The sequence below is a fragment of the Mobula birostris genome, chromosome 23, assembly GCF_030028105.1.
Source record: "Mobula birostris isolate sMobBir1 chromosome 23, sMobBir1.hap1, whole genome shotgun sequence".
In the NCBI taxonomy this organism is placed as follows: domain Eukaryota; kingdom Metazoa; phylum Chordata; class Chondrichthyes; order Myliobatiformes; family Myliobatidae; genus Mobula; species Mobula birostris.
The window spans coordinates 41,937,757-41,957,747 of record NC_092392.1 but is presented as its reverse complement, the minus strand read 5'-3'; the positions used below and the strand labels follow the sequence as shown (position 1 = coordinate 41,957,747).

General features: G+C 39.3%; 1 protein-coding gene across 3 annotated transcripts in view; it reads left to right on the top strand.

Moving 5' to 3' along the window:
- Positions 1-19,991, top strand: part of apaf1 (apoptotic peptidase activating factor 1) — a 230,212-nt gene that overhangs the window by 78,417 nt on the left and 131,804 nt on the right. For all 3 annotated transcript variants that reach the window (XM_072241593.1, XM_072241592.1, XM_072241594.1), the window contains exons 12-15: positions 13,479-13,663; positions 15,706-15,832; positions 16,852-16,977; positions 17,556-17,687. In XM_072241593.1, the coding sequence (XP_072097694.1) occupies positions 13,479-13,663; positions 15,706-15,832; positions 16,852-16,977; positions 17,556-17,687 (570 nt within the window). The remainder of the gene's footprint in view (positions 1-13,478; positions 13,664-15,705; positions 15,833-16,851; positions 16,978-17,555; positions 17,688-19,991) is intronic.

The following is a 19,991-nucleotide window of genomic DNA, read 5'->3' as shown; positions in this document are numbered from 1 at the left end:
CTGAATCTAATTCGATGGAATAGTGAGACTTTGTGTTCTGTAAATGTCCCAGTAATTTAAAACTTGTTGAACAACCAAATGGCCATAATTTTGACAGGTGCCTGAAGCTCTAAATTGTGGTTAAATTTGGAATTGATTCAAAGTCTGTTTGCTACTACATTTCTGCATTGCTCTGATATGAAGAGCTAGACCACAATCCCAACAGAACTAAAGTCATATAATATATTGAAAGCAAAAAAAAAATGAGTGAATGATGTAATTGTTGCAGTACCAACCTTCTTAATTAGATTTTTGGTACTTACTCTTTTCCCTTTTGCCTCTAAGCAGTTTTCTTTGTAACAATTGGTATAGTAACAATTGTACAGGGAGAACAGTCAAAAATGTTGTTGTCAGTGAGAAGAACCCCTGTGGCTATGTTATAATGAAACTTGCCCTCGTATAGTGTTAAAGGTAAATGCATATCACAGACTATAGGATAGTAATTACCTGAACATTCAGTAAGAATTCTCTAATATTAGACAGCTGAATATTTCAGCCATGGAACTGACTAAGTTTCAACTGCGATGACTGTGACTATTCTTCCAAAGGTACAGTAATTATACCTGCTGCAGTTTTGATCTTACTACTAATATTTACATAAAACAATGTCAGTAGAATTTATTAATCACAAGATGAAGGTAGAATTAAAATTCCCATGTAAAATATAAATTTATTGAATCTGCATTCTGGTGGTGTGGTTTCGGGTCTTTCGGGTGATCTGACGCTTTGCTCTCTCTGAGAATGTTCCACGAGACTCAAACAAAGCGTGCAGCAAGGAGGCCAGGAAGTCTGGAGATGGGCTCACGATCGACTCCATCTCTCAATGGTTGAATAGCTGAAGAAGATTGAACATCAAGATGAGTGTGGAGAGTGAACGAGTGTTTAGTGCTGTCTACTAGCCTCTCCCTTGCAGCTCCCGAGGGAATGTCCTTGCATTTGAGTGATCTCTCCCCCTTTCTCTATCCCATGATGCTGTTGGCAGATGGTGCTGGAGCAAGGTTTACTTGACACAGATTGTAGATTTGGACTCTAATTCAGGTTTATGATGTATTCTAATTTATAGTTCTAATGCTGGTCGCACTTTTTTGTTACTATATTTGGGTGATTTTTGAATTGGAGTGGCCTGCAGATAATGAACAATGAGGTGAACTGTACTGAAACGTGCCTTTTGATTTTGTGGTTTATAGTCTCTGTTTTTGCTTGTTTTTTTTTTCCTTTGTAGCTGTTACTGCATGGGGGGGGGCGCGATTTGATGTTTTTCTTTAAATGGGTTGGTTCCATGGTTCTTTGTTTCATGACTGTCTGTGGGGAAGATGAATTTCAGTGTGGTATACTGTTTATATATACTTTGATAATAAATGTACTTTGAATCTTTGAAATTTATTTCAATTCAATTCTGATTATGTAAACAGAAGAATGAAGATTACTATGTATGATCAGGTTAAATTTTAACTATTCAATCCCAGGAAACAACCTGGTGAATCTTTGCTGTATTCTTTCTATTGCAAGTATATTCTCTGGTAGGGAGATAAAATTTAAACAATATTCCAGATGCATACTCAACAATTTGCTGCATAAATGCAATTCAGTGTCTTTACTTGTACCCAAATATGGTGTTAGGAAGTGTATGGTCATGTATTTTGGTAGAAGTAATAAAAGCATCAACTATTTTCTAAACAGGGAGAAAATTCAAAAATCTGAGTTACAAGGGGATTTGGGAGTCCACGTGCAGAATTCCTTAAAGGTTAATTTGCAGGTTGAATTGGTGGTGAGGAAGGCAAATGCAATGTGTGCATTAATTTCAAGAGGACTAGAATATAAAAGCAAGGATGTAATGCTGCAGCGGTATGTGAGGCATCACTTGGAGTATTGTGAGCAGTTTTGAACCTTTCATTTAAGAAAGGATGTGTTGACATTGGAGAGGGTTCAGAGAAGGTTCATGAGAATGATTCTGGGAATAAAAAGGTTATCATATGACTATGGGCTTGTACTTGCTGGAATTTAGAAGAATGGGGGTGGGGGGAAATCTTACTGAAGCCTGTTGATTGTTGAAATATAGAGTGGATATGAAGAGGATGTTTCATTTGGTTGGGGTAGTCTAGGACCAGAAGGTACAGCCTCAAAATAGAGGGATGTCCATTTGGAAAAGAGATGAGGAATTTCTTCAGCCAGAGGGTGGTGAACCTGTGGCTGTGGAGACTACGTCATTGGGTGCATTTACTGTGGAGCTTGATAGGTTCCTGATTAGACAGAGCGTGAAAGGTTTTGAGGAGAAGGCAGGAGATTGGGGTTGAATGGGAAATGGATCAGCCATGATGAAATGGCGGAGCAGACTCATGGGCTGAATGGCCTAATTCTGTTCCTATGTCTTATAAATATCCCAATTGCAGCAATCAGTGGAGTATTTTACTTCTCCAGTTTCTTGCTGCTCCTGCATGTTACTTTCAGTGGTTTGTATATAATGGTACAATCTCTTGAAACTTAATACTCTTTTTTTAATACACCAAAATGGATTGCTTCATATTTATCTGCATTATATTCAATTTGCCACGTCAACTTCAAATTACTTAGGGTATCTGTTATTTTCTTGACGTCTCTCTGCATCCTCTTCACAATTTACACTGCCATTCAATTTTGAATCATCAGCATCAGCTTGGATGCATTGCACTTAGCAACCCATCCAAATCAGTGATGCATTCTGTGAGTAACTGGGGCCTAAGCACTGACTGACTCCTGTTGCACCACAGTCATTACTGTAGCTTCCAAGCATAAAAATAAGTTGTTAATCCTGAAACAGAAATTGCTGCTAATATTCAGCAGTTCAGGTCACATCTGTGGGAGAAGGAACAGAGTCAACATTTCAGTTAAGAATCATTTTGTCAGAACTAAACTTCATCTCTATTGACTTGGAATTTTGACTGTTTCTCACCCCACAGATGCAGCTAACCTGCTGAGTATTTTCAGTATTTTCTGTTTTCATTTTTTTTAAAGTTCCAACATCTGTAGTTTTTAGATTTTCTGCATTTTATTTCTACCAATTACATTCTGTTAACCAATCCTCACTGGGATATTGCTCTCAACTCCATATGTTCTAATTTTGTTTAATAACTTTTTCTATGATACCTTACTAAAGCCCTTCTGAAAGTCCAGATGCACAAGGTTCACTCTAGCCTATTTTGTTAGTGACATTCTCAAAATTTCTTTTAGATTTGTGAAATAAGATTCTTTTATGAATACACGTTCATTGTGTTCAATTAGGTTATTATTTTCCTAGTGTTCCATTACAATTAATAGATTTCTTTGCTGATATCTGTCTAATTAGCCTTTGGTTTCCTCTCCCTCTCAAAAGTGGGAGTACATTTGCCACTTTATGCTTAGTAGAATTTTGGAGTATGACAACCAGCGCATCCATTTGTTCCAATACCAGCTGTTCAAAAACCTAGAATCATCAAATCTTGGGGATTTATTGGCTTTCAATTCAATTAATTTACTCCCTGAGAGTAATTCTCAATGGTAGAAGATGGAGGTTTAATTGAACATGAAACATTTCTCTCATTAAAGATTTTAGGATTTACATGACGTTACTATATTTATTGACCAAACACTAAAACATTTTGGCTGCTCTTCTCAAAAAGTATATGAATCAGCTTTACGATGTGGACTATAGCCATTTATAGATCATTGAGGGTGATGAGTTCCCTTCCCCAAAGGATAGAGTGGTTGCATTTTTCTTATTTTATTTGTGTTAACTCACATATAATTGGTTTCATTTTCACAGCTTGACATGTGGGTTTTTGAACTCCTGACCGTAGATCACATAAGCAGCAGAAGCATTTGAGATTACTGTGATGATCAAAGCAACTTTGCCTGTATTTTTCTTATTTAAAATAGAACAGAACTTTAAAAAAAAATCATAATGTCAGGATTACATAGTCAGGCAGCATCTAGGACAAACAGTTGCTATTTCAGGTTGATGACTTTTTATTTGTCTTGTTCCATTCTTGGTTCAGCTCACCCGCTAAAGCCTTGATTTACGCCTTTATATTGCACAACAACCTGCACTCAACATTAGTCAGTAAGACCAAGGAATTGAATGTAGATTTCAGCAAGGAGAAGTTGAGGGCATGCACACCAGTCCTCATTGAGGGATCAGCAGTGGAAAAGGTGAGCAGTTTCAAGTTCCTGACGATCTACCCTGGGCCCGTCATATTGATGCAACTGCAGAGATGGCACGACAGCAGCTGAATTTCATTAAGAGTTTGAGGAGACCTGGTATGTCACCAAAGTCTCTCGCAAATTTTACAGATATACCGTAGAGAGCATTTTAAATGGTTGCATCACCGTCTTGTCAGAAAGGGCCACTGCACATGTTTGGAATAGCTGCAGAAAGTTGTAAACACAGCCAGCTCCATCATGAGCACTGGCCTCCCCAGCATCGAGTACATCTTCAAAAGGCAATGCCTCAAAAAGGCAGCATCCATCATTAAAAACCCTTATCACCTAGGAAAACCTTGTTCTCATTGCTATCATCAGGGAGAAGCTACAGGAGCCTGAAGGCACACCCTGAACACTTTAGAAACATCATCTACTTCGCCATCAGGTTTCTTACTGGACAATAAACCAGTGCATGAGCACCACCTTAGTTTTTTTGTTCTCATCTGGCACTACTTGATTAGTTTATATGTGGTGTTGAGCTGCCTGATGGAACTCCCAAGTTCTCATGGAGAAGCAGCTATTTCCACAGTGCTATTAAGGTATCAAATTCCATGATTTTGGCTCATGATCAAAGTGCAGTACAGTCCAAGTGTAAGCTTTGGTGAAAATGCACCTCATTAGCTTCGTTGATATTGTTGAAGAACTTGTGTTACTCCACTGCATCTTTTAGATTTTGTATTCTGCCGTTATGATGTGTTTGTAATGGGGAGAGTTGTAGAATGGGACAATGCTACCCTCTGATAACAAAGGTTCACAGCAAGACCCTGGCCAGTGTGGGCCACTCCCATATCTCAGAAGCTACCTTTCACCAAAAATGGACAAGGATGATAAAGTTCGTCATGGCATTTGATATACTATCACAGCCTTGGCCAATTAAGGAAAAAGTCTGCTCTCTACCTGACCTTTCTCATGCAGAACTGATGTAGCTTCCCTGGTCCTCGTGAGCTTCTGTAGTCAACATATTTCTCCACCTTTCCTGGCTCCAGTCACATCTTCCCCTCTTGCCCCTTTCTGCTTTCCACTTGGTCCAATCTATCCATGTTTTCTTCATCGCTTCCCATCAATTCTATTTTGCATACCTCAAATTCCCAGCAACTTCAGGAGTTACATCACATGTATGTGCAGCTCCTCCTTTACCATCATCCAGGGATCAACCTTTCCAGGTGAGGCTGAAATTCATATGCAACTCCTCCCCTTTGTCTGTTACATTCAGTGCTAGTGATATGTCCTTCTCTGCATTGGAGGCCAAGAGTAAACTTGGAGACCACTTTGCAGAGCATCAGTAAAGGCCACCATGAGCTTCCTGTCGCCACACTGACACTTATGTCCTTGGCCACCTTCATTGCCACTGTGAGGCCAAACGCTAAAAGATAATATGTCATATTCTACATGGTTCGCCAGCAAAGCTATGAAACGTTGAATTTTCCAATTTCGGGCAATCCAGTCCTGAAGAAAGGTCTCAGCCTGAAATATCGAATGCTTATTCCTCTCAACAGATGCTGCCTGACCTGCTGAGTTCCTCCAGCATTTTCCACATGTTGCTTTGGATTTCCAGCATTTGCAGACTTTCCCGTGTTTATGATTGGCCACTGCCCCATGTTCCTTTCACACTCGTCCCAGTCTATCCAGGGTCATTTTTCTTTAGTTCACTTTTCCATTCACCCTCCTTTCCCTCACTTGGTTCCATCTTCCCACCAGCCTTCTCTTCTCTGATTCTAGCTATCACCTACCAGCCTCTATCTCAGCACACACTTCATTCTTCTTCCCCATCTGATTCCATCTGCCCATCATCTACCACTCATCTGGTTGCACCTGTCAATTACCAGCCTCAGTTTCACCCCCCCCCCCTCACTTCTGTGCACTTTAAAGTGTTTCCTCTGTCCTGATGCAGGATCTCATTCTGAAATGTCAACCATCCCTTTGCTCTCATAGATATTGTTTGACTTGCTGAGTTCTTCCAGCAAGGAAGATTCTACCATTTGCAGTCTCTTGCATCTTCTAAGGAAGAGGATGTTTGATCAAGACTTAAAACCTACCGTAAAACTTATGGTACTTGAAGAATTCTTAACGTAATGGCATCCCATGTCCAGTGGAGATGCCCTTTTGATCGTGGATCAGTGCCCAGAAGATTTAGTGTTTCTTGCTGGTTACAACCGTTGCTTGAATACTGTCAAGACCATGTTGTACTTTGGCAGATACTTGCTTCATTGTTTGCAAGGTTACAAATGGAAGGGATGCTGGTCATTCATTAAAAATATCTCTCTTTCTGACTTTATGGTGGAGAAAGTTATTTCCGGCTTCTGTAGATGATTGGGTTTTGAACAATATCCTGAAAAATTTCTGTAGCTTTTTCCTGGGCATAAGCAAATAGTTTGCCACAGTACAGTCATCTTCCTTTGTGCTAGTATAGCTTCAGCAAATGTCTTCAGTTTCATGAAGGCTCTTTATTGCTACATGTAATGATGTGATACAGGTTTCCCCTGCCATCCGAAGGTAGAGCGTTCCTATGAAATGGTTCGTAAGCCGAAATGTCGTAAAGCGAAGAAGCAATTACCATTTATTTATATGGCAAAAACTTGTGAGTGTTCGCAGACCCAAAAATAACCTACCAAATCATGCCAAATAACACACAAAACCTAAAATAACAGTAACATATAGTAAAAGCTGGAATGATATGATAAATACACAGCCCATATAAAGTAGAGATACTTTTCCACAATCATTACTGCACTGTTCTCCGTAGCGAAAATCTCGCGCAAGCGCTGTCGGCAAAAACACGGCACAAACACTCTCCAGTAACCTTTAAGCTATGAAGCTGCCAAATCATACCAAATAACACTTAAAAATACACAGCCGATATAAAGTAGAAATAATGTATGTATAGGTAGTATCACTTACCGGAATTGGTTCAGCGCCGAGCACACTGATGATGGTGTGTTAGGCTGAGTCATCGCAGGTTGGGTGTTGCAGTGGCCCCTACCCTCCAGGCCACCGACAGATACCGATCCGTGAAGCATGCAGGGGTGCAGCAGTGGCCGGGAGGCACACAACACATCTTTAAGAAAAAAGCCGAAATAAGCATGCCAATTAATTAGGTACCGCCTTGCACATAATTGTTGGCCCAGATCAGTGCCGATTTCCGATTGTGTCGTCTCTGATCTGGGCCGACAATTACGTGTCGGGCAGCACCTAATTAATTAGCATGTTTATTTCAGCTTTTTTTCCTCAAAGATGTGCTGTGTGCCTCCCTGCTACCGCTGCATTCTCTGCGAATCGCAGGGTGGTGGGACACTGGGGTGTCATCTCGTCATCTGTTTCCATTAGAGCAGGCAGCTCATCTTCTATGACTGCCTGCCTCGATGTCGAAGGTCGAGGTTCGTCGTCTGCTGTGGCTGATGCGGAAGGCTTGCTTGACTGCTGAGCCTCGTGCATTTTTCTATCATACAGTTCTTTGTAAGGACTGAAACCATCCTGCAAATATCCCCTAAACCTACGTACCCTTTCAAAATTAACGTTGTATTTTATCATTGCAGCGAAAATCTCACGCAGTTGCTTCACGTTCAGTTCCTGGACAACTTCACTTTTGGTCCATTTGCTACTGCATTCAGTTTCAATTGTTATCCTTTCCTCTTCCAATTGCATCAGCTCTTCATCTATCAGTTCTTGGTCATGGGATGCCAAAACCTCTTCAACATCATGTTCGTCAGCTTCCACAAGCCAAACTCACTTAGTCCTTACTTCATTCACCACGATCAAAACGCTTAATTATGTCCAGTTTTACGCTAAGTGTAACACGCTTACGAGCTCTTTTAGGCTGTTCCAATACCTTAGAACTCATCTTGCAAACAGCTGCTCACAGACTCGTGTTAAAGCAATGCCGGCTGGAATGCAGTTCTGAATCTGGGGGAAAGCGGCTGCTCGGGGCGCGCACTGCCTTTTATCGCGTGCCGATTTTCTCTGCACGCTGTTTTCTTTTCGTAACAGTGAAAACACCTTCTGAAAGCGAAAACAGGGTACTAATGTAGGTCTTTCGTAACAGTGAGGTTTCGTAAAGCAAACATTCGAAAAGCGGTGGACACCTGTACTCTGATGACATTCCTATCTTGCCTCTGCAATTTGACCTGGTCCATATTCAGGCCAGCTATAATGATGTCCAATCCTAACCGGTCCTGAGCATTTGGCCCATCAAAGTGCAGAACATACTTGATGGGCCAAATGATCTAATTCTGCTCCTGTGTCTTGTAGTCACAATCCTGGAGAAAAGTACAGGGAAGTAAGTGCTGGTTGACAGCATTATTGATGATCACTTTACTGGTGACTGAGAGGAGGCCTATGATTAATTGATCATCCACATTGAATTGCCTACCATTTTGTTCTGCAGATGGTACCAACCCAATTTCTCCACATTGTTTAGGTGGCTGTAGTACATCTGTATAGGAATCACTTGACTTAGAGCTATTGCAATTTCAGCAATTTGTCTGGTATATGGTCAGTCCTGAACACTTTGCTTTATTCACTGAACTTGATATTCTTGAGTCTGCAGTTGGATTCTGTGGTGGTGAGGACCTGATGAGGGTGAGATACTTTGGAGTTTGATTGTAGATTATTGCAATTGCTTCACTCTTGTCTTTTATGTATGTTGGCTACTGACATTGTTAACAATATTTATGTTTTATTTTGCTTTAAAAAAAATTTTCGCTCCAGTATGGAGCTTTGATCTTTTCTGTTATTTTGAACAGCTGGATCAAATAACACAGAATTTTGCAAATGCAGGTGGCAAATCAAAAATGGACAGGATCTAGAAAATAAAGAATAAATCATTCAGAATATGAATCAAAACCAGGGAAACAAAAGTGGATGAGTTTCTAAAGATAATTAATAAGAGTTAATGAGTATCAGTCCCCTCAGGAAGTGAATCTCGAAAAATAAAAGGAGATAGTAGATCTTAATATAAAAGCTGAACTAACCTTAAGCTGCATTGTGAGTGTTAAGATCTAACCTAAAACAAGCTAATAACATTTTAGAAACCGTGATTCTTAAAAGAATGAGTCTCATTGTGTTTTCGTTTTCTCTGCCACTTTGGATTCAGAAATTTGCTTCAATCACTAATACAGTAAATATAAAATAAGTAATAAAGAAAATCATTCAGCTAAACAACTGCATTCCCTCCTTTTATCTCCCCTAACAGTGAATATCTACCAGAAATAAATGTTTCAAGAAGTTTTATTTGACTGCCTTCCTCGCCTTTGAGCATGATTAGGCAAAATTACTGGATATTGATATAATCTCTTGACAATTTGCATTCAAGGTTTGCCTCAATAACAAGTAAGCCGTTTTTTCTTACAGCTGGCTTTCTGTCTTTGATCTCATTGTTACCAAGGGTTTAAACCGATCTACATTGACGCAAATCTCATGCTGCATGCCAGCATACCTCAGTCTTTTGATTTGATATTTACTTGCCTGTAAGACAGTGATGCTATGAGTAGTGATTTTTCAAATGACAAATGAGTCAACCTGACAAATACTTATTAACATAAATTAGTCTCAAGGTCCACATCAACAGAACTTGAAGACCAAATGGTTCAAGAGCTGCAAGTCTTAATACCTAAAAAGGTCTTCCTATTCATCGATATAATTTTCCATCCTAGTCTCTGTCGTAATCAAGTTAATTTATTATCAAAGTGCATATATGTCACCATATACATCTGTGAGATTCATTTACTTGCGGGCATACTCAATAAATCCAATAACCATAATAGAATCAACGGAAGACTACACTGGTGCACAAAAGAAAACAAAATATGTAAATACAAAAAGAGAGAAGTAGTAATAATATTAATAAATAAATAAATAAATAAGCTATAAACATTGAGAATATGAGATCTTTGTGATGAGATAAGAGCATCTTAGTGGCCTTCTTGAGTGTAGCTGAAAATTGTTGATGCTGAGGAGCGGATTTCTGTTGTGTGCTATTTTGTGATGTTTGCCCTAGCTCAGTGAGAATTTAGTTGAATCATTTTAATTTATTTCACAGGGATATAAGGTATTTGTTAGGATTGGCTGAATTTGAGCTAGGATTTGAGAGGTAAAAGCAAAGTAAATATTTCACATTTCCTTTGCAGTTAATACTTAGAGTTCAGTCACATTCTTAATATATTCTTCTTGCTTTGAAGAGTTTAACAGTACATAGACAACTTTTTGCAGAAAGTTATTCCACATGTCAATTAAAAGCAGAATACATTAGGTTGCTAATGATTCTAATTCTTTGATAATTTTTAAAGTTTTGTTTGTACCTTTCTGTCCTTATAAAAATGTTCTTATAAGAATTCCAAATGTAAATCCTTGAGGCACCCTTTTCAGTGTTCCACAATCTCATCTCCTTAGTTTATTTCATATTTATTGCTCCCTTTGTTGGTGGTTTATTTGCCTGAAAGTATTTCAGCTGCAAAGTAGTTGTGAACTTGAATAGATATGCAGTAACCCCATTGAGAGGTGGAGAGGAATTGGTTACAAAGAATTGTATGGCACTTTTATATAAGGAAATACTAATCGTATCTCAAATAACATGGCAGTCTTAGTAGTTCGCAATGCATGTTCACAATACCGGACATATAATAATTCAGAAATCATAATGAGCTACTTATGGCTGGATTATTGAATCTTATGCCCATCTGCCACTTGCTACATTGTTATATCTACCGGGTGTTCCTCCTCACAGTCACTGGCAAACCTGCTTAACTCCAACTAAACTCAACAGGCTGACCCTGCCAAATGCAGCTGGCAGGATAATGACTCTAATGCATATTATAGATGCAGAATTAAAGAGTGATGAATTTGCAGCATTTTGCAAAGAATTAGATTTTTCAATGGATTGTTCAAGATTTTTCAAGATGGCCACCCCCATAACACACTCTATACTCTACCGGGCTTGGTAGCTGCAAGTTATGTCATTCGATAGTGATGCCTGACTACTTCCTCCCAGGTGGTGGGGTCTGCGTCCCTTCTCATTGACTAAATTAAGCGGCAGGGCCCGGGCCTAAGACGGCGAATGAGCCAATTGCTGGAGTAGACTTGGGGTGATTCAAAGTAGTAGATCTGAGGCAAGGCAGAGTTGAAATGGAGGGGCCCAGGCCCGAGAGCGAGAAACAAGCTGAGATCTGACTGATTTAAGTGCAGGACCAGATTCGGAAAGTTGGATACGGGCCAAATTGAGCTGGTGAGTCCCAGGCTTGAGAGCATGTTGGAGCGACAGGGTGCTGGTCCAAGTGTAAGGAGCGAGCTGTGGTTTTTGGCCAATTTAAGCAGCAGGCTGGATTGGAAAAGTCAGGGTGTCAGTGTTTAGCTCACTATGTGCGAGGTTTACTTGTCTCTTCTGAACCCAGGCTGTGGCCCACAACTAACAGGCTCCTGGATCAGCCATGACTGACTTTGTGATTGTGGACTCACTTTCATGCACTTCAGTTCTGAATACTATATATTTGCTTACTTCTGCTATTTGTTTTTATTCTGCACATTGGGTGTTTGACGGTCTTTTTAAAATGAATTCTAATGGCTTTATTTGTTCTGTGGTTGCCTCTCGGGAGAGGAATCTCAAGTTAGTATATAGTATACATACTTCGATAATAAATGTACTTGGAACTTTGAACTTCTAAATTTAAGTTGCAGTTCTTATACATGACCTTTTCCAAACTATCAACTTCATAGATTTATGAGGTGTATTAAATATTTTAAAGTAGTTCAAATTGTTAGTTACTAAGTTGCTCACTTGGTTTAGGATGAGTTTCATTGGTCTTGATGATCAAGACTTAAAACACAATATTCAAATTGAAATTTCAATGTTTCTTGTACATGAAGGTGTGTAAGTGAAATCCGATTAGATTGTACAAATGTGTCTCACTTAGGTCTCTCTAATTGTTTTGGCTGAGTATTTAAAATGCTTTTAGAACATAGAATATAGAACAGTACAGCACAGTGCAGGTTGTTCAGACCACAATGTGTACTGGCCCTTTAAGCTACTCCAAAATCAATCTATCTGTTCCCTCCCACATAACCCTCCACTTTTCCTCCATTTACTGTATATGCCTATCTTACGAGTATCCTACTTGTCTCTCATGTATGTGTCTCTACCGCCACCCCTGCCCTCAGCAGTGCATTCCACACACCTACCACTCTTCATGAAAAGAAAAACTACCTCTGACATCTTCTCATTCTTCCTCACAACACCTTTAAGTTTTAGTCCCTTGTATTAGTCGTTTTCATCATGGGAAAGAAAAGTCGCTGGCTGTCTACTCTATCTATGCCCCATTATCTTGGATACCTCTATCAAGTCAACTCTCATCTTCCACTCCAAAGAGAAAAGGCCTGGCTTGCTCAAGCTATCCTTATAAGACAATATCCTCATTTTGTGAAGTGATATTTGATGTGAGTCTTTAACAATATGCAACTCGGGTATTAATCCCATGAGGTAGGGGCTTGAACCCGTTATTCTAAGGTGCCTCGCCACTGAGTGATTTGTGCACCACCACATCTCAGTGGATACCTGATCACAAGCAGCGAAGACCACCCATTGACATGAGCTGGGCGATTCAGATCCAGTGTCATGGTAAAGGACCAGTTTTGCCAGTGAGTGGTAGTCAGAAGTTGGTAATTTGGCAGTTGCCCAACGATCATACCTTCAAGTCTGAATTGGCAAAAACATACTGGTGTAACAGTAGTGGTTGTTGTAATGTGAACAAAATCTCTAAAGCTAGTGGATATAGAAGTGCTTTATTCAACAAAAACAAGAGCAGGCTTCATATTGAGACCTTCTTGGAGGAAGAGACTCCTGATCAAATATTACATGACATTTTTATATGCTGATGATCAAAGGTAACAGCAGGGCAATTCTATAGTTACAATGCACCTACAATGCTTCCTTTGTATTACATATAGTTTTCACACATCGTCTTTTTTGTCCCAATGTTCCAGACATCCAAATGAATGTTAATCAGCACTGTCTGGTTTGCAAGTCAACTCTAGTCTACAGCTTCATGAAAACTATTGTTCAGGGCTGCATTTTAAATTCAATCTACAATCCACGTTCATGTCTGCAGAATGATTGCTGGTGAAGTTGATATTTACTATATACCCTAACTCCAGAATACGCCCTAGCAGTGGTCTGCAAATGGATTGATCATCTCTGCATGTGTGAGCCTCAAGTTAAAGTTGTTCCAATTATTTTGCAGAATAGTACTGTGCGGGAGAATTTTCAAGAATTCCTGTCTTTGAAAGGACATCTTATGGTGCAGAAACCTTTTCCAGATATTGTGCAGTTGGGACTTTGTCAGCCAGACTCCTCTGAAGTGTACCGTCAAGCAAGACTGAAGGCTGTGGAAAAAGCCAATAATGGAGCTATCTACTTGGAATGGATGTTAGTATTCAAAAGTGGTATGACGTCAAAAAGTCTGTTTAGCTGGTTTAATATCAATGTGATTTTGCTTTTGTGTTATTTGTTGATCAGAGACTTACTGAATTTGTTTTATATTTGTGTATTTTGGGGCTACCGCGGAGATTTAACTTCATATTTTGTCTAAAATTAACATGAAAACATTGAGTTTATCCTAGTAATTAAAAATTGTATAATAGTTTAACAAAATATCAATTGAATTAATTTTCTATTAGGTTCGGGTCTGTTAGGTTTTTTTTAGAAATAGGCTAAAATTCTCTTGATGAAATCTCCTTGTTGAGTCAGAAGCAACAATCATCCAGTCTATTAATAAATGTCGTAGTTTATGCTATGGATTGAAATTTTGAGATCTTGCTCTCTGCAGGTGTTTCTCTGTTGCATTTATTTTAGAATACTCTGCGGTTTTTGACTAAGATTGGATAAGTTGTGACATAATACACTGGCACCTTTCCATTCAACAGTTGTTGTCTGGCATGAAGATTTATATAAATAGCACATATGCTGGGGGGTGTTAAGCTCAGTAACACATTGACTGTTAAGATGTCATCAGATATTGCTTGAGCACATCTAAAGTGGTTGTAATATCTTGAACCTGACATCTGTTCTTTATCATCAGAGGAAAACAGCTTCCATGATTGAATTGCAAGATCTCAGCCAAATTGACTTTGTAGCAAATAGATTGAGATTACACAATATTTTGACTGATGCGGGGGAATAGTGTAATGTGTGTAGAGAATATTATATTTTTGGTGAGTGCAAGAAACATCAAAATTTTTTAAAAAATAGATCAGATGATTGATTGAACTGACTCGGTGTATGGAATTAGTACGATTGCATTGACGAATCAACAATAACTCCGTGGACAAGTGACTTTGTTATGTCTGTGTGCATGTACAGTACATTCAACAAGGAGCAAATATTTTAATTGATGTGTGCAAGCAAAATGCTGGTTACTTAAGTTTGTTGACTGACCTCTACCTAGGTTTATACACCATTTCAATAGAGCTTTCATTAGCCAGAAAATTTTACATTGAGGATTTTGCAGTTCTCTGGCCTTAACATTGAACTGAATCTTCCTGGACCATATCTCATCTGATCCAGATGTGAAGGACCAAACTTGCTGTCCATTTGTGCATTCAAATTGAATGGCAAGGTCCAAGCTGCGAGTCATCCTCAGGCAGCCGAGCTGAGGCCCCACAAACAGACAAGCTTTGATCAAAGATGGATCTGGGGCAGATCTGACTTCCTGTCAAAGACCCTAATAGACACTAATAGCTTTTTAAAATCTCTGACCTCCTTAGGTTTATCTAAAATAATCTGAAAGAATATCTTGCTTTTTGCCTCCTGCTCATTTAATAATTCCCGTTTGGGTGAAGACGGTTTTCTTTGCCAGAATCTCAGTTCCAACTTGTAAAATGGCACTCTTTCTTGCTAGCTATTTACCCTTTGAATGCTTCTGAACTATCTAACTCTTAAATATATTTGTTTTATGTTACTAAGCTGGCTCTATTTTGTAATATGTAGAAATTGTATAGAATTCTGTAAAATGTAGAAGAGGCCTCACCCTCTTCTTGCTATTGTTATCGGGTAGGAGGTACAGAAGCCTTACTTAACTCCTCATGTCCCACACCACCAGGTTCAGGAACATTTATTACCCTGCAACCATTAGGCTCTTGAACTGGTGTGAATAACTTCACTCACCACTACACTGAGCTCATTCTATGATCTATAGACACATTGTCAAGGACTCTTTCCAACTCAAATTCTCAATATACTTTTTATTTGCACGTCTCCTATTCTTTTGCACATTGGTGCTTGTCAGTCTGTATAGTTTTTCATAAAATTCTATTGTATTTCCTTTTTTCCTGTAAACGCCTGCAAAATAGTGAATCACGGTTGTATATATTATTACTTTAATTAAAAATTTATAATTTTAAAATAGGTTAAACAATATGCTTTAAGCACTTTTCTTCATGGATATAGGTTAATAATTTTTTTCATAACAGAAACAAGGCCACCTTGCAGAACTCATCACGACTTGTTGTTCAACTTCACTGTGATGCTGTTTTTCATGCCTGTTTTTCTCATGATGGATTGAAGATAGCTTCTTGTGGAGCAGACAAAACTTTGCAGGTAAATAAATAAACATTTCATGGAGTAGCATGGTAGCATAGTGGATAGCACAGCGCTTTGCAGTACCAGTGACCTGGGTTCACTTCCTGCTGCCGCCTGTAAGGAGTTTGTATGTTTTCCCTGTGGCCACATCGGTTTCCTGCGGATGTTGCGGTTTCTACCCACAGTCCAAGCATGCAACGCTTGGTAGGTTAATTAGTCATTGTAAATTGCCCCTTGATTGCTAGGGTTAAATCTGGAATTGCTGGGCGATGTAGCTCGAAGTTCCGGAAGCACCTACTCTGTGCTGTATCTCAATAAAATCAAAAATAAAATCTATTATTCCACTATTGTAATGAAAAATGTAAAAAAAAACGGTGTATTAAATCTATAACAATCCTTTGACATCTTCGGTTTCTAAACATAGTGCTTTTTGTTATTTTGTATTGTTTGTCGTTACTATCTTTTGTATAGCTATCAATGATATTTATAGCTGTGTCACAGAATAGAAAGAAAAGTGCTCGTAGGAATTTATATTTCACATTCTGCACTTAAAAATAAGCTTTTGAGACCTTATTTCCCTTTGTTGGATCACTGACACCATCAAAATGTTCACTAAGAAGCTCCCTAGTGATTTTTTTTATTTACCTGGTTTTAAAAATGAAATTTGTGCCTCATAAAGAAGTAATACTAAAGAGTTCATCACATCTGCATAGTTCAGTGCTTCAATTTTCTTTGAGAGGACTCAAAAACTACTAGTTCATGGAATCTTTTTCAGTCAGGTGTTGGTAATATCAAAAACTACTAGTTCAAGAATCTTTTTCAGTCAGGTGCTGGTAATATCAAAAAACTACTAGTTCAAGAATCTTTTTCAGTCAGGTGTTGGTAATATTATATTCACAACTATTTTGAAACAATTTTCAGTTATCTTTTACATTTTTCCTAGGGGCACTTTAAGGGTCGTGTGTGCTATCAATGATCAAGTTCTTGAAAAGAGTACGAGTAAATGTTTCAACATTCTATTTTAATTTGTTGTCCAGATTTTTAAAAGTGAGTCTGGTGAGAAACTTTTGGAGCTGGTTGCACATGATGATGAAGTGTTGTGCTGTGCATTTTCACCAGATGACAAGCTTGTTGCCACATGCTCAGCTGACACAAAAGTTAAGGTAAGCGATTTCAGCAAACGTTTTTCAACGAACAACCTGGTGGAAGAACTTGGCAGGTCAAGCAGCATCAATCGGTGGGTGGGATGGGGGACGTTTCAGGTCAAAAACCTGCTTCAAGGCAGTTTGTTGCTTCAGATTCCAATACCTCCAGCCTCTTGAGTTTCTGGCAGATCTATTAATGACCACTTAGTGATTTAAACAAGCAGCATGAAGAGTGGCACATATTAGTGTTCTATTTTGAAGACACAGTGTGTTAAGATAATGGTTTGCTAACACTTTACAGCAGCAGCTGTAAAATTGGGGTTTGTTTCTCACTGTTGTCTGTTTGGACTTTGTATATTCTTCCTGTGACTTTTTGTATTTCCTCTGGGTGCTTCAGTTTCCTCCTACTGTTAGACTTAGTGAGTTTGGACATGCTACGTTGCCACCAGGAATGTGTAGTCTAACCAGCACAGTCATTGCTGATTTAATTTAACACAAGTGATGCATTTCACTCTGTTTCATGTACATGTGACAAATAAAGCTAATGTTTATTAATTACATCAGCTTAACAGCTAAATGAAATTCTTTCTTTGTAGATCTGGAATTCAATGACTGGCAACTTGATTCACACACTCCGTGAACACAGCGAACAAGTCAACTGCTGTCAATTTTCACATTCACAGCATATGATGATATTAGTTACATGCTCCAATGATACCCTTGTGAAAGTAAGTTCTTTATTGAATTGGTGTCTTTTATATAGAAAACTAATTGAAACGTCAGATATTAATGCTGCTCGATAGCATTTCTCATGATAAGCTAATTGATACGTACCTGTTTTAACATGTAATGCACAAACATCATCCTGTTGTAAATTTGTTGTTTTATTTTGCACTGTGGAGCTTTTGCCCAACAGTCAACTGAATTGTAAACAGACAGTTGTTTGCTCACAGCATTCAGTTGAGCTGGAGGACAATTTCTTTTGCAATTTTCTGATAGGCCTTTAAGTGACTAAGGTGTCACGTCCTGGAGCTGCTGACACATTTGGCAGACCTTGTTAGAAGGCAGGAGTAGGACATAAAATGGATATCTCGTCTTTCTTTTCTCATGTTTATCTACAACCAGGCTGAGATTTTCTTTCAAGCGATTCACTCCTTCTCTGACTGACCTTTGTCTTCCATTGTGCATTTTCCATGTTGTATCTCTTGAAGTTTGTCTTGAGTGTGTTTTCAATGCATCTTATTTGGCTTCCCATTTTTCTTTAGCAGTTTGTGTGTAAAGCAGTCATTTTGGGCAGGCTGACATTAGGCACGCTATGTCTGCTCCTTCTCAGTTGAGACTGGATAATCAGGCCCACAACCACAGAAGATGTTGAGCTCTGTGTGAAATTGATGTCGCAGCCTCTCAACTCATGTTGAGAATCTTCTAAAGAAACTACTACCAGTGGTGACATTTAAACTTTTTCAGGTGTGTTCTATAGGTCACCCAAGTCTTGCAGCCATTAGGAGAGTTGGGATTCCTTCTGCTTGTAAGCTAAAAGTCGAATACACTGAATTTATAGTTACTGAATGATTGGCGAGATAGACTGCTGAAAGCAAACCTAGCTTAACAGATTGTGTGCTCAATCTTAGTGTCTACGTTTGCCCTTGAGCTACTGATGTTTGCAAGGTAGTCAAAATGTTCTACACTTTCCAATTCCTTGTTGTAATTTCAGGTGTAATGATAGACCAGGAACAGGCTGGCCTCAGATTTCTGTGTGGCTGATGTTCAGAGTTAGCCTTAGGCTTTAGTAAGCTTTTGAGAATTAGTTAAGGGTTGTTTGTAGGCCTGTTGAAAATTTCATTGTGATACCATAATATAATCATCTGCAAACTGGTTTCCAATTATTATTGCTGATAATTGGGGTGGCACGGTAGCGTAGTGGTTAGCACAACACTTTACAGTACAGGCGACCTGGGTTCAATTCTCATCGCTGCCTGTAAGGAGTTTGTACGTTCTCCCTGTGACCACATGGGTTTCCTCCGAGTGCTCTGGTTTCTTCCCACTGTATTGATTGGTAGGTTAATTGGTCTTTGTAAATTTGTCCTTTGATTAGGCTAGCATTAAAAAAAACACTGGGGGTTTGCTGGGCAGTGTGGCTCAAAGGACTGGAAAGGTCTGCTCTGTGCTGTTTCCCAATAAACAAATAGGTTAGTTCCAGCATAGCAACGAGTGATATTGAAGGGATTATCATTAGTCTTGGATATTTGATGCTATTGCCCTGTGGCAAATGGTATGACATTTAAGGTGTCAAAGTAGTGTAGCAGTCCATGCAATGCTATTGCAGCTTGGTGCCATCTGTAAGGAGTTTGTCATTCTCTCTGTGACCGTGTGGGTTTCCTCCAGGTGCTCCTGTTTCTATAGTCCAAGGATGTACCGGTTAATTGGTCATTATAAATTGTCCTGTGATTGGTAGTTGTCCATTGTGTCCGACAATGGCAGGAAACCTGTGTGGGAGAGTTTCTAAAGTGGAAAAGCTGTTGCACTAGGGCAGTTCCACTCTCTTGACCTCAGAAGTTTGGGTCCAGTGTTACAAGTAAAGAATCACAAACTGGGGTCGTATCTGCTTGCGGTGGATGACCATGGCGTCTTCTGTGTCTTGTCATGCTGTTCGCTTTCCATGGAGTATTGCAGTACCACCTTCCTGGCCATTGGATCTCACTGTGGATCTCATCCACCCAGTCCACCAGATCTGACTTCGCGTACTAGGGGATGTTGTGGGGATGGAAATGGACTCTGTCACGGTGGTGTCTGAAAAGAGGATGCTGTCTAAGTTGCATGCCATCTTGGTCAATGTCTCCCATCCACTACATAATGTACTAGGTGGGCACAGGAGTACATTCAGCCAGAGATTCATTCCTTCGAGATGCAGCACAGAGCATCATAGGAAGTCATTCCTGCCTGTGGCTATCAAACTTTACAACTCCTCCCTTGGAGGGTCAGACACCCTGAGGCGATAGGCTGGTCCTGGACTTATTTCATAATTTACTGGC